Below are 15,950 nucleotides of genomic sequence, written 5' to 3' on the forward strand. Positions count from 1 at the left end.
TATTAGCTATAAAGTTGACTATAGATGATATGTGTCTTATAGCCGGTTGTTGGATATACCATTAAATATGCTCTAAGGGATATAAGGCATATATGCTTTCTATCACGTGTTTCAAGGTATTTTGTGAGAGTGAGAAGTAGATCATGTGTTAGTAAAATAGTGCATCTTTCTACCTTGCTATTGTAAACATTAGCTATAAAGTCGGAAATTCAATTCGGCTCTCGGGTGCGTATGCTCCCTCTACTAAAAAATTATATTTTGAAATGTCGAAAAATTTGGACAAAAAATTCTACATGTACATCTTCATAATATACGTGCGTTCGTCAAGTTTCACGAAAAATCAATATTTTGTGTGGTCTATATAAAAAAGAGAAAGTTTATCTTGTGAAAAGCATTATTTTTAGCACTGGATTTTGTCTTTTTTACACACGTCACATGATAAGTCGATTTTTTATGAAACGACTTTGTGAGCACGTAGCACGTGAAAATGTACGCGCGAACCTTTAGTTTCAGTTTTAAAAAAAATTAAAATGTATGTAAGATGCATTTCGAAATATAGAGAGCATATGGACCCATGTTCCAAAACACCTATAAAGTTGACTATAGATAATATAGCAATGTCTTATAATCCGTCGTTCTACTATTAAATATGCTCTAAGGGATTATAAGGCACATTTTTTTTTTAATGTTGCGAGTGATGTTTTGGTTTCTGGAGCATGTTTTGTTGGTAGAAGGAGCATACAGATCCGGGAGCTGAACTGAATTTCACTTAAATGGTTAGACATTACAAGGTCTATCTCGTTTATTGTCCTCTTCCTCCCCTTGCATATTTTCTCTCTCTTCTCTAATACATGTGAAACTATTGATGCATGCACTAATTAATAAGATAAGTTATGGAGTTTCTTAATTTTAACAAATTGGCCCTCATGCCTTATAATCCTTACAGAGGAAGTACAACAGCAATTTCTTTTTAGCAAAATACTATCACTAGTAGGCTAAATTAGCTCACTTTGTTTTTAGAGAAATTGTCTCACTTAGCGGGCGGCACTCGTGATTCGTGTTGACTATACTTCCCTACCCCTGAGAAACAGTAACTTTTGTTGATCCACGATGAGTGTCGAGTTTCTCCTGGCTGAGAACATCTCTTCTATATTTTTTTCGGGTAAAGGTGGATTTATATTAAGCAATAGGACTTAATTAAAAGCAGATCGTCGAGAATCCAAGACAAAACCTCCGGTCCTGAGCCAAGCCAGATAACCATGCGTAATTATGTCCTCACAAACAAATAATCTACTTTTATATAAAAAAATCTGTCACCATTAACTAAAATTTAATCTCGTCGATAAAATGCTCGAGCGGCGTTCGATCTTGGAACTCTCCATTATTGCTGAGATCAAACACAAGCAATCCCTTTCTACCTTAATTGGAAGCTTACTTTGCTGAAGTTAAACCTTCTTCACATGCTCTCGCCTCAGAGCACCTGCTGTGTCATCCGCAACTTTAACAGAACCATCAAAATTCAATATCATCCAGCGCGGAGAAGGCTTGAGACTGCTATGCTCTCTTATCCGTGTGGTTTGACACACATCAAAACCCGTAGCAAAAGTTCAGCATGCGCATGGTTCAGTCTCGGATATCATGAAGTATTTCTGATTATATATATGCTCAGGTCAGATCAATCAATCAACGTAGTAACAATACTTGCTAAGCTGCTTGCCAGAACGCACAGCTATGCGTACTACATACAAGGGCCAGGTTCTCGCGGTCCTCGCTCATCCAGGCCGCCAGAGAAATCAAGGCCATAAACGTACGAACTTTGAATTTTGCATTCATGATAACGATAGTTAATTGGAGGTCTACAGCACCGAGTCAAGCCTGATGATCTGTGGCGGTTGTCCTCCATGACTCATGACAATGAACGACCCATGTCCAAGGAAAATCATTAGGCTACAGCAAATATATTTACAACTTCAGAGTGGAATTACTAATGAAGTTAACAGCACGAGGCATCAGCGATCCATGATTATATGCAAGACTCTGTAGCACCTGACACCCTAAAGATGCATATACTCAGGCACAGGTCTGGAAGAGCCAGACCAGCATCGACACAATGTTTCACTGCCCTAAACACACGAATGCAGTAGTTTCGCTACGTTAACTGCGTGGAAGAAACGTTGCTGCTTCCGTTTGATGTGCCTTGAGATTTTTTGAGCTCTTCCCTGAGCTTCAGAACCTTTTGGCACGTTTCTTTCAGCTCCTTCTTCAGTTTGGCGGTTGCTTCCTGATACTTCTTATCCATCAGCCTCCTCTCTTCTACCGCTTCTTTAAGCCTTCCACGATTCGCGTCGAGCTCTGGTTGCAGCCACCGAATTTGCATACGAAGCTTCGTCTTCTCTTTGTTAAAAGTCGAAGCGTCCTGTAAAAGAAAGCACATTAGGCAACTATATATGCCGTCTACATCACTGTCCAGTCACCGTGCTGCATAATCAAGCAGATTCCGATCAGGAAATGTTTGTACACTGACAAACTATTTGAAGAGGGCAATTATAATCAACTATTTGAGTTGCTTCCAGATTTTATTTCCCGAGATTGCAAAAAAAAATCGAGATTGTGCTTCCGGATTTTAATGGCATGACACTTAACACAGATGCAGGGTTATCCATGTTGAAACATTGTGTGATCCGTGAGATTGTAATAATCAGAATGTTGTAATAATCTCATACTTTATGGTAATAAAAAGCCGTATGCATCAATTGATGCAGAGGCTGGGATGACCCATTTCGAAAAAAAACAAAGATGCAGGGAGTGATATATGGTACACTAAGTGATTAAAGAGGCAAAACGTTTTTCACTTGATGCAGAGCCATCTTTTGAGTAACTGGTAAAGAAGTTAAAGGCACTAGTCAGAACTAGTTATCTTATGAGGACAGCAGCACCAGTTAAAGTAGGTGTCTCGGTATTCCTTCCTAAGAATGGGAAAATCAGTTATTCAGGCTATACAAGAAGCTTGGAAGCTAACCTTTCAGTGCAGAGATTGCATTACCAGCTTTCCTGCAGAAATCTAGAAAGCCATTTGATGTGTGATGGTTCCAGCAAAAATCCTAGACCTAAATGTTTACTACTCATTTGTGGCTTCAAGTTATCTTGCAGCCATTTTCATCTCTGTTGTGTTAACTGTCATTTTTAATGTTTTCTACATATCATGTCGACTTTTCCAGCATTCCATCAATAGCATTATGGCACAAATATACTTAGAAATCAGTCCATCCAGTTTGGAACCTTGAGGAACAATAGGAATGAAGGTTCTAGGGTTGGTGCCGATTTTAAATCTTCAAGACGAGGCAATGGCATGGGTCAAGGCAAGAGCAAAAGGACTTAGGGATCTCTTGCCTGTAACCTGGGATGTGCATTAGTACTCCCCTGTTCTGTAAACATTTGTACCTCCTAGGAGGCGTGTACCAAACCCGATCTTTTCAATGAAATGAAACGCAAACACCTCTTTGCATTTCCTCGAAAAAATTTAGTGCACACGTGGGTCTATTCGAATAGCACTTTCAGTGTGCAAACAAGCAAGACATCATTGTCAGAATGCTATAGGCTACTTCCATGAGCCCAGGTATGATCCTGAAAGTTGGAATGCAACATGCAGTAGAATTTAAACTCGTCAGTTTTTATACGTTTTTTTTTTTTTTGCTTTGAGAGTCCTAGCACTACATTTAAAGAAATGCTTCTGATATTCCATATCCAAAAATTAATGAGCACATAAAATATACTCCCTTCGTTCCATAATTCTTGCCGTGGTTTTAGTTCAAATTTGAATTCAAACTACAATCACGACAAGAATTATGTAACGGAGGGAGTAGATTAAAAATGCTGGTATCGAATATATAAAACAGTTGATGTTTCTGTACCAGCACAGGCTTTCCAAGGCTCAATAATGTTACACAGTAAGTAACCAGGTAATCCTTTGGGAAGCTTTAACACTTCAAAACTCTGCAGAAATATTCTACCTTAATCTACAGCAGACAGTGATGGGTTAGGCAATGCTTACGTGTTTCATCTTGACTTCCATGGTAGATATCTGACAGCTCAACTCATCCATATTAGCTTTGGCCTGTATTAGCTGCATAAAAGGCACGTAAGAAGCAACTTCAGTTTATTGAAATGACTTGTAACTTGTAACAAATTACAGAGTAACTGGCTTGCCTTATTATTAGAAACCTCCTTTAAAACTTCTAATTCACTGATGGCTAAACTCATCTGTTCCATTTTAGAAAGTAAGCTATCGCGTTCTTCGGAAATAAGCAGTAGTTGCTTGTGAAGTTCCTGCTCAAAATTTGGAGTCAACACAAAAGCTGGAAAATATATCTCCTGAAGTTAACTCCCTAGAAAATCAACTGGAAATTTTACTGATGATAAAAGCCCAATAGTTAGCTATCTTATTGTAATCCATGGACAACTAAGCCATCGCAAGAAACTCTAGCCAATTGTTTCTCAGTAGGAAAAGGAAAGATCTTCAAAAGTGAAACAGCATAGCTGTTTTGGTGATGGTTACTTATCCGTGTACAGTTCGTCCTGACAATATGAATCTATATTTTAAACCTGGTGATCTCAAAAACTGAATTTTCACTAGGAAGAGCAAAACAGACAGAGACTTACATTTTCATCTGCGGCATTATCAATATTTCTTCCTTTGTCCACAAGTTCTGATTCTTTACAAATTTCCCTGCTGCATTAGATAATGTAGCTAGTAAGTTCAATACATCAGCCAATGCAAACAACCCAGTGCTCTTATCTTATTGCTTGGAACCTGTCAATGATTTACTCCATAAACTTTTTATGTTTATTATAACTGGAGTTAGCCTGCATTCTATAATTGCTTTCATCACTAATGCTCCAAAGATTCAAAGGAACTTCTCCTAATTTTGAGCACATAAATCATAGATGTTCATGTTCTGATGTAAGGCATAACCATTTAGGTTTGCCCTTTTGTTTATTATCAAGCAGCATTTAAAATATACCGCAAAGTAACTATTCTTAGCTCCATGCGAGAAGTATGGAACCTAAAAACATTAGCAATAGACTATGTGCATTCTATTACATAGCAAGTCCATAGAAAACAGATGCACAATAGAGGCAGTACTGTTGTGCATTGAAAGGTGGTTCTAAGAGAAGACTGACCCGCATTTTTTCTCATTTAGGTCATCCTCCACAGAAAGAATCATTTTGCCTTCCAATGTTTTCAACAATTCTCTACATTGCACCAGTTCTTGTCTCGCCTAGTAGTGCATTGCAATATATCAACAGTGGGAACTGCGAAACTGATAATTCTTTGAAAACGTTGATGAAAAATAGCATGGAACTAACAAGAACTCAAAACAAATAAACAATACGTATATCGGGAAATAAAATTAGGCATCATGCGGTAACCAGTACTTGTTCCTGTAAACCAACATAGGCCAATGGATTTCTAACAAAACAACGCTAAAACAGACAACAAAAAAGAGCAAATGAAGTGATATCCTTCTACAAGTACCAAGTACAGTACAATATGGATAGAATAAACAAAAAGGAACTTGAAAAGTTAGTTTACACTGTCAGACTGAAATTTCAAAGCATATTAGTCACCCCTTCATCTTCATGCTATGAGCTATGAAGTTTCTAACTACCACTGCTTTGATCAGCTGTTCGTCAGTCAAATAATCTAAACTGCAGATGGCATACATGTACAGTTCTCAAAATTTGGCTAACTTGAATCATATGGTATAGTGCAGTTTTCAACTTTTCATAATGTGTTCCAAAACTAGAAAGTATTGAGTTATTCACAAATAATCAGAAGATATCTACATAGCATCTGCAAGCTGTTTGTCGCACTTGTGGATTCGTAATGAATTAGATCTGGCAGGTATATAACCTGTACAATAGGAACTGAAACATAAAATCTTCTCTTCAAAGTACCTTAATCAAATCTTCTGATAATTTGCTATTCTCATCATTGCATATATCCAATTGCTGCTTAGCTTCTAGATAAGCTTTCTCCTTGGATATCCACATTGATCTTTCAGACTCCATTTCCAGAAGAACATCAGTAAGTTGCTGCAATACAGAGCACAAAAAATGAAACAAAATACAGAAAATGCCAATGCTTTCAATAAAACCGTGAAGCTAATTACCATTCCCAAATCTTCCTTTTCTCCTGACAGAGAACTGAGAGAAGCCTCCAGTTTTCTACGAGAAGACTCAGATGCATCTAGCTTTTTGTTCTGCATCATAGATAACAGAAATTTCATGGTGAAAAAAAGTTGTGGTTAGACAAAAGATGTGAGAGATGGGGGGTCTGGCCAAAAATACTTGCAAAGCCATTGTAAGTATACCAAGACAGCAATTTCGTCGCTCAAGGAATTCATTTTTGATTCGGTGGAAGTAAACCTATTTTCCAGGTTTTCATGTTCCAACATCATAAGCTCTACTTTAGATAGAGCTTCCTCCTTTTCTACACTAGAAGTAATTAAAGTTTCTTGCAAAGAAGCAATTTCAGCCTCCATATCAGAAGCATGAATCTCAAGCCTTTGGTACTCCTCCTGAATAAAATGAAGAAACGAGATGCACTGTCAAAGATAGACATAAGCTCCAGTAAATGAAGGACAAACTGCATGCCAAACATCCATCATGCCATAACTCATAATACATACATATGCAACACATAAGCAGAAAATAAGTTACCGGTCATTTTCTGACTATAAGTCAACAACAATATTGGAATGATGGATCTTATCGACCTAAAGAAAGGAGAAAGGGCTTTTTAAAAAAACTTATGACATAACTACAAGGAATGAGACCAATAAACTACTAGAATCCAAAAAAACTAGGTTTTACTAGCCGATAGCTTGAAACAAGGGATGACATATCCAAGATTGTTTACCCAGCTACTAACTTGTCGCTTTCTCGAACTCATAATCTGGAGACTAGAGCCACATTACGATATGAGGTGCAGTTGGCACTTGGCAGTATGTGTTTGTTCCAGGAGCTGTAGTGATTATGAATACTCTCGATGTAACAATAACATACCAGTACCCCACCAACATGTATCAGGGTGCTTAAGAATAATGTATTTGCACAAACCAAGTAATACAATTTGGTAGGACTGCAACCTGCATCTGCGCAGCTTGATCAAAAAATCCAGCAAGTTCTTCAGGCTTCACATTCAGTTCATGCCTTTTATCAACAGTGAGTGAATCATGTTTCCGTAAATCGCGTTCAAGAAGAGTCCTCTGGTTTTGCAACTTCTTTATTTCTTTGTGTGCCTCTGCTTTTTCACCCTGGAGAAATAATATGGATTGGTACTTGTTAAGGAATTTGGATAAAGATACACCACTGAATTTGAGTACAAACCGAACAAATAACTAAATTACTGAGTAACCTCAAGTTTTATTTTTTCTTGAATATAGTTCTTCAGCTTGTTTTCAGTCTCTCGTAACTTTATTTTCGCTCTGTCAAGTTCCTTTCGGATGGACTCCTTTTCTTTCATCAAAGAAGATGATGACAAGGTTGAGACTTCCTTTCGGAGAGTTAGAAGCTCTGAGAGAATGCTATCCTTCTCCATATCATTTTGAAGAATACAATCCTGAGTATGTAACAACATTAGAGCAGACATAACAAGTTAATATAAACTTGATTTGGCAATAGCTTAAATAAGCACATACATCCATGGACTTCTCACAGCTTTCTAGACTAGACTTCGTCCTCTGAAGCTCATCCTGTTGATCTAGGAACTGTTCATTTAACAGCTTCTGCACTCAATTCAGAGCATGTTAAAATGAGAGCTGCTTAGAATTCAAGTGCCTATGAGATAAGTTGATATATCTACCTTCTCCAATTCAAGTCTTCCGATTTTCTCCATCAATTTTTTTGACATTTTCTCATGATCCCTAATCACATAACTGGATTGTGTTATGTGTCCATAAGCAAGCTCCTTTAATTCCTACAGAAAGAATAATGTCAGACCATTTAGAAATAGAATACTTATAACAAAAAAAACTATATTCAGCCAGAAATACTAATTATGGTACTACATCTCCATAGATAGATCTATATGCAAATTAATAATTGATATAACAAGATTACATAGGCGCCAGATTTTCACCAGACCATCTGCATAGAATTTTCAAATATGACAATAGTTCATGTAATGCAATTGTTCATGACCCACAAAGAAGATGACAGCCATTCATCTACATAAATATTTGTGTAACCAGCATATACAAAAAAAAAGATCACATTCAACATCTGAATTGCCAAAGCATTTTATAATATATTAATGAAGTGATATCAATAATTCAGTAAAATATTCACTAACAGTCAACTGAATTTCAAATCAGACAGCCTGTTTAAGCAAATAAAATGATTAGTCGAAGGAGTATGGAGATACTATCATGATCAAGAAACATACAGTTACGTTCTCTGCAATCACAGAGTGATTCTGAAAGAGTTCTTCAATGAAAGAAATAGCACCGTCTACTGAGTGGGTCATTTGATCCATCTGCACAGCTATTCCTTGAGTCTCCATTGACACTTTGCTGAGAAATGAATATGCTAGTTCCTGGAGTTAAATCAAATGCTTCATTCAAGTACACAATGTTGTCAATAAATCAGATTACAGCATCAAAATGGTGCAATAAGATTTGAGAAATGATTAAACATCCAACTTATGCACTACTCCCTCCGTCCTCAAATAAGTGGACATCTAGCCTCTAAACTTTGTCCACAAAAGAGTGTACTCCTATCTTCCCAATGCAATTTAATTGCTTCTCTCTCATCGCACGGAAATCAAACCCAATAATATTGAGCACATATTCTTCTTGCTTTTTACATGCAATTAGCTTATTGGAGGTGAAATAATTAAAGAGGAGAGATGCATGTTCCCAATGTACTTTTTACTCCACCTCATAATTTATCTTGAAAACCCCGCAGGTACACTTATTTGTGGACGGAGGGAGTATATTAGAAGAAAAAAAAGAACATGGCAAGTGGATGAGGATAAGAAAGTACTTGTTTGGATTTTTCAATGGTAGCCAGAGCTGATAGCTTCTCATCAGCAGTTTTTGCTTGCTCTTGTGCCACCAGGGCATTCCGCTGAAGCTGCAACAGTGACAAGAGTACATATATTATAAGAATCAATAGATAATTACAGGGGAAAAGATTCAAATCCATTCTAAATAGCTCTCGTATGATACAAGCAGCATGGAAACATGATGGAACTAATGCAAGGCAGGCAAGCAAAATGAAGTAAGGACACCAATCTCTGTAATAAACATTTTTCTGGCTACTGCGTTACTGTTTGAAAAACAGATCATGTTTAAGAAAAAGGTATCATCCATGATCCAAATCACACAGATCCTATGAGGTTTTTCAGCTAAACAGATAGCAAAACAACTTTACTCTTCTGTATTTGTGCACTAGAATTTAAATCCAAACATGGGAGTTTCAGATGATTGTGGACATGCATAGCAGCTTCACGAGATTGACACTGAAAATAAGGTTGCATAATGCTCTTACTTTCTACAGTGTACAATCCTGCACCCTGATCATCGCCGCTTTACGCCCCCAATGATACACCCCCAATGGCAACCCCGGTGACAAGCAACGGCACTTGGTTTTGTTGTAAAAGGCTTATAACAGTCAACTCTGACGAAATCTGAATAGTCCACACACGACAGCATAGGCTTTAAAGTCTAAAGTCCTGTTGCAGCATCGCACTGTTAGAGTTGTATATACTTTCCATGTATTACCCGTGTATTTTCCCTGCTGAATAAGAGGTTTCGTGCATATTCCCACACCTATACATGTATATATATCGGCCTATGGCCTCATGGAAATATAGGTTGCGTATTTCCTAACACGCACATTGCAACCTTTGGTAAATAGATGAAGCTATTCTCGTCATATCTGCTGCGATGAGTCCAAAAGTTGGCTCCAATCTGAGTCAACATGTCAACATTTGACGGCTGGTGGTGGAAAAGGACTAACATTGAACACATTTGTGTATAGGGGTCTATTTGGCAAATTTCGTTATTAAGGGAGCAAACTGAGCCACAGGCAAAGTAGTACCAAATTGTGTATTAACTCAGGATTTAATAGGTAAAGATACTGATAAACAGAACAAGTCTGACAAGACAACAAAGGTATAGTGCACCAAAGGGAAATAACATACTCCCTCCGATTCACTTGTCTCTAATTTGAATGTATCTAGAACTAAAATGTATCTAGATCTTTCCATAGTAGCGACAATTTACCTCTTCATACTTCTCACTGAAAGAAGCCTTCTGCTGAGTTGCCAACTCGAGAACATCATCCAAGTTATTTTGAATCAAACTCTTCTCTGACTCCAGCAAGTTGACCTACATGCAAATTGGGATTTGCAGGAAATTCTTATTAGAAATACATTTCAGAATACGACAAATATAGAAAAAAGACTAGCACCTGGTCTTGAAGTTGTTTAATGACAAGAATGGCCTCCGACTCCCGAGCAGATAAGCCATTAGGGTTGGTGATTTCCTGGCATAGCATGGCATCTTTCCACTCATTAGGGTCTTGGGGTGATTCAGGTACTAACGATCTAAGTTGCTCTTGAACTAATTTCTTCTGTCAAGACGATGTATTTCAAAAATTCAGAAAATATGTGCAATAATGTGGAGATGCTTTCTTAATCAAGCTTCAATGATAAAATGTTGCATTAATAAAAATGTGAGAATCAATCACCTTTGTGCTTGGCTTTCTTCTGCTTGTAACATTCAACAAAGCATGTGAATCAGGTAGAGAAATATCTTCATTCCATAAATCACTTGATGAACAACCATGAGCAGGCTCGCTGTAGCTGGCGGGGCTTTCTTGCATTAGCTCTTCAAAGGATGGGGGCATCCCCATGTCACGCTCGCCGCAGCTTCTTGCAGAGCCTTGTTCGAGTTCTGGAACCTGGGTATTTGTAGAGATGCTCAAAAGATATACAATATATGTTGTCTTAATTATTTTGACAAAGTCATGTAGTTCTCAACATAAGAAGAAATATATAACATTTTAAACGGTATGTCATGTATCCATATATAGGACCAAATAAAATGGAATATCACATCTGTAATCTATCCCATGACCTAACAAAAAGAAGACCAGTAAAGGCAAACCCAAAAGAAGCGCATCAAGTTGAATATTTGGGGTGGGTTTTTTTTTTTATATTTCGTAGATGATATAGAACAATAAGCACATGATGCTATTGCTATGGCAACCCAAAAAGAATAATGTACCTTTAGATTTTCAGAATGCTGAATTCAACATGTTAAAATATATACCTCAACATCTAACTGCCTAGACAGGGGTCGAGCACACCATGTTTGTCTTCTTTTGTTCTGTTCAAGAGACAAATATAAAATAATCAAAAAAAATTGTTCCTCTGTCAGGAGGAGACAACTTGTTGTGGCTACCAAGTATTGTGCAACAAGTTGTCATCAGAAATGAATGTTAGTCGATGGGCCAAAATTGATAGAAAGCATCACTGAGCAAACCATGAGATCCATACGCAATTTATTACTAGTACAGATTAGATAAAGGAAATGTGTGTTAACCTTACTAGAAACAACAACCCTGTCATCTCTGTCTGAATTTAAGACCAACGAACTAAGATTTTCAATTTTTTTTGCTTGCTGCAACAACCTCTTCTCGCGATGCTCTTTAGCTTTCCTTTCCTCCTCCAACTCTAAAGCAATTCTCTCCTTTTCTAGTTCGCTCTGAAAACGGTAACCAGATTATTTTACGCACTTATAGCCTATAACCAATAATACAGATTATAGCCTATAACCAATAATACAGATAAGATGTGCTTATCAAATAGAAGGGGACCTGTAGCAGTGTGTTCCTCAAATTCAAAACGTCTTCATCCCAGTGCTCACTTTGAGAGTTCTGTGGGCCACAGGTATACACTTTTTCAGGTTCAATATCCATTGACTTCGCATAATTTCATGAATGCATACCTTAAGCTTTGCTCTAAGTTCCTCTATTTCTTTTCTTTGGCGTTTTAAAAGAGCAGCATCCGTCAAAATCTGTACTTGCATAAATAGATACATATAGAGTAAAGATATATCATGTTAACCCCTTAAGCAGAAAAGGTAGCTTGATTGATTTACAAAAATGGCACTACCTCATTCACTTCTGCACAATTTGTAACACGTAATGCCCTACTGGCAAATTGTAAGCTGCTTTTAGTCTCATCTGCATGGATCTATAATAACAATCAGAAAGATTTCGTAAGAACATATGACAACAAATGAAGCAAATAAGAAAAAGAAAAAGTCAAGAATAACTAATTGCACCGCTTCACTTTAAGCTTTTCAAATATCCAACTTCTACTATAGTATTTTCTAAGCATAGTTCTAGAATATTCACATCACATTAGGAGCAAATCATTTGAGCAATACAAAGTATGTAGATAATCATTAAGTAAAAAATGGCTAGTAAAAAGATCTAGTAACATATTTCATCTACTAAAACCGACAGAGTTCTATCCACTGCACCACCACCAACACAATACACACATACTACCTCCGTTCCAAAATATAGGTCAGCTTTCTAAAAAGTCTTATATTTTGTAACGGAGGTAATAAGTAACATAGTTGTCCATTTCTAACTTAAGAGTACCAATGTCCTTAAAGACTATCCCTCAACAATGGTAATTGTATGTGTGAATTTTCTTCAATGTAAGCGTTGTGAAAATCAATTTTCCCTTGTGTAAAAGGGTTAACACAGACTAGCCTACAAGCTGCAACCCTTAATCCCAAAGCTACCATTATGTTAATATATGATGTTTTACACTTACAGTTGTGAATCCCCCACAAATCTTATTGTAATTATTAATGGTACTATTGCAAATTTTATCTTCACCAAGCAAGACACATGAGTACATGACAAGGTAATGCTCCCTCTGATCGTGCTTAATTGACGTCGGACGCTGCCCGCTGTAGTACTTCGATCGCTGCATTCCAAGTAGATTAAACATAATCGGAGGTAGTAGCTGTGACTAGTGAATTTCCCACGATGCAATACCTAAAATTGCAAGGGAGTCCATTTTCATGACCAAGGAGGATGTCATGATAATCATTACGTTGTTTCCACCATCATACGATTAACCACCAAGCAAATTAACAAATTCAAAATACAATCCTAATGCACAAGGGATATTTTGTAGTTCACTGTCCACCAAATATGTACTGAGTGAATAAGAGAAAACAGGCAGTATCAGATAAGGATGTTTAAATATAGCATACCTGCGCAAGTGTTATATTACAAATGATGGCTGTGTTAGCATTTCCACCTAGAGCCGGTTGCAGTATCCTTGTCAACTTACTATCTCGGTAAGGAACATGCCCCCTGATTATGAAATCCATTACTAAATGAACCCAAAATGGTAAAAACAATCAGCTTGAGTCACTAGTTAAGTTCCTAACTTACCCCTGACCCTTTACACCTTCACTTAATTTCTTGATTACCGTACCAAGAGTCATTAGACTTTTGTTAATGTGGGAACCCTCCTTGAGTCTCACACCCTCTGCACCAGTCTTTGCAGCACGTTCTGAACCAGCTAAGTCTACCAGATTCTAAAATGTGGAAAAACATATTAATTGCAAATCAACAGAGCAAAGCTCAAGGCCAATAACCGAATAAAGTAAACCCTCAGTCCAAGATAGATGATGATTTAGCAAGTTAATTTTGGTTTGTGGTAGGCAACATTTCAATTAGATAGACATGTTTTAGCCAGAAATCAAATGTACCTGTTGATTCTAGGTGTGTTGCAGACAAGTGTTATGTGTATACAGTAATAAAAGAAGTATGCAAAAGTTGAACCAATATTTGATAATGTGGTATGTGTATGAAGCTAAAACAAGAATCAGACTAACTTTAATAGTAATTAGGACTGAGAATTGTGTTTACCAGGACAGATACTCGAACAGCATCACAAGAATCTCCTGCCTCAGTTTCATCAGCTTTTTCCCGACTCTCAATAACCTGAATAACTTGTGGCATAAGCTATAAATTTTGCTATTGCTTATAGGACAGTACAATGAAGTGTAGACATACCATGCGAAATATGGTATGAGAACGGCTGCTATAGACGTTCATGTTTGTCTCCCCAATATGACGGTGGGCTGCAATTTTGCTATTAATAATAAAAGGTGGTTAATGATAAATTAAATGAGATTAATAGTAAGTAAACTTACATTCTCCGAACGATACAAAATCCAAGACTTGTTCAGGATAGGTTACAATTTCCTCTCTTAAACCAGCAACATATATGCCTCTCTACAAATAAAAATATCAATAGAAAATACGAAAAAGAAAGTAGAAGCTATTTTAAAGTAGTGTTAGTTATTTGATACGAATAATGAAATATTTACCTCGTAGTTCTCATGAATCTGCAATTTTCGGTGTTCTGGGACAAGAAGGTCATTTATCTCTTCATTATAAATCTCCATATAAGACATGCGAACAAGAAATTCTCTGTCCATATGCTAAGAATTATAAAAATTAAGTCAGACAAATTGCGCAAAATATAGGCAATGAAAACTATAAGCAAAGCCCAATAAATAGTGTATAATGTACGGAGGGGATTTCTTATTAAAAACGGTGGTTAAGAGTATTTTAAACAGCCTTTGCAAAAACATGAAGCAATCCTCATTAGCCTTTAAGAACAGTTACATCTGAATTTCTTTACACTATAAAATTGTATCATCACAAGAAAACCATCAATAACATAACATGTCATAGCTGTCAACCGTCCAGATCCATACATAACTCGCTTGGCTCTGATCTATAGATTATTTAAAGCACAATATGGCAGGGAAAAAGGCATGCTAAAAAAATCCTCAAAAAAGAAAAAAAATAGCCCATTAATCTGGTGGATCCTCTTTCTACATATAAGTAAACCACAGTCGTTAATTCTTCACGATCGTACCTAGACAGACACAGCTAGCAGATCATCATGATTGTTCCTAAGCAGATCACAACTAATAATTGATCTCATGCAACCTCAACTCTAATATAAAAAGGACCCAAATAGATAAAATATTCCGCATGCAAAAAAGAAAAGGAATAGCATGCACCATGGAGTTCTCATCCAACGTGTTTCTCTCTACATGTATGTTCCCTTTTGATCGCCTTCCGAAAAGAATTTCATACTGCAAACTTGGTGCGAGACATGGACTTCCTAAATTCACAGGTCTCAAGATATTGTTAGATATTAGTCATGGTTCATTGAGTTTATCGCAATTGATAATATTATTATGTAACTTCACCTAAGCACCATCCGCGTTAATTTCTAGATGCACTGTGCTCAAACCACCGACTGGCTAGCAATCTGAACATAAATTTTGCGCCTGTCAAAATATGGTATTCCCTACAGATAGCACCACAAATATTTCTGTGTGGGTTCAATAACCTAAAGATGATTACATCGTTTTCCGCACAATTGTGCAAATTGCGTTAGTGACAAACTGACAATTGCAGACTTATAGATGATACTCTAATAGCTCAATGTACTAAGTGTCTGTTTGATGTAAGCAATGCACAATTCACACTAAGCAGAACAAAGATTGTCTGCTGAGTAATGGAACATAGGAATCACCTCTTGTATACTTCGAAATAAATCGTGAACCGCAAGCGGTATAATTCCAGGTTCATTAGCAGATCCTCTCATTGTATAGGTCTTTCCACTGTTAGTTTGCCCATAGGCGAAGACGAGTGCCTGCCATACATGGAAAGGGAACAAACATTTTATCAATGCACATATGCTGCATGAATGGTTGAGAAAAACTATTTTTGAAACAGCTCGCGCGATCTATCTAATAAACGAATAAAAAGGCAAAGGCAAGAATATTGTGGAAGTATTATGGAACTAGAGCTTCTATTAT

At 37.0% G+C, this 15,950-nt stretch overlaps 1 protein-coding gene across 2 annotated transcripts; it reads right to left on the reverse strand.

Moving 5' to 3' along the window:
* Positions 1-1,954: 1,954 nt before the first annotated feature.
* LOC124652888 (kinesin-like protein KIN-7I) lies at positions 1,955-15,772 on the reverse strand. 2 transcript variants are annotated; one of them, XM_047191933.1, is made up of 29 exons: positions 15,665-15,772; positions 14,439-14,552; positions 14,262-14,343; positions 14,122-14,189; positions 13,975-14,049; positions 13,495-13,640; positions 13,311-13,413; positions 12,188-12,268; positions 12,021-12,089; positions 11,890-11,949; positions 11,616-11,777; positions 11,343-11,399; positions 10,759-10,971; positions 10,480-10,641; positions 10,293-10,397; positions 9,049-9,138; positions 8,450-8,599; positions 7,868-7,981; positions 7,704-7,790; positions 7,421-7,624; positions 7,152-7,319; positions 6,375-6,581; positions 6,174-6,263; positions 5,959-6,096; positions 5,182-5,279; positions 4,660-4,729; positions 4,207-4,326; positions 4,052-4,114; positions 1,955-2,416 (listed from the first exon to the last, which is right to left on the reverse strand). In XM_047191933.1, the coding sequence occupies exons 1-29, from the start codon at positions 15,734-15,736 to the stop codon at positions 2,150-2,152; spliced, it is 3,435 nt and encodes a 1,144-aa protein (XP_047047889.1). In that variant the 5' UTR covers positions 15,737-15,772; the 3' UTR covers positions 1,955-2,149. The 2 variants fall into 2 exon arrangements, with proteins under 2 accessions (XP_047047889.1, XP_047047888.1); XM_047191932.1 differs by having other exon boundaries at positions 1,956-2,416; positions 4,052-4,123.
* Positions 15,773-15,950: the final 178 nt, after the last annotated feature.

Source organism: Lolium rigidum, chromosome 5 (genome assembly GCF_022539505.1).
Source record: "Lolium rigidum isolate FL_2022 chromosome 5, APGP_CSIRO_Lrig_0.1, whole genome shotgun sequence".
In the NCBI taxonomy this organism is placed as follows: Eukaryota; Viridiplantae; Streptophyta; class Magnoliopsida; order Poales; family Poaceae; genus Lolium; species Lolium rigidum.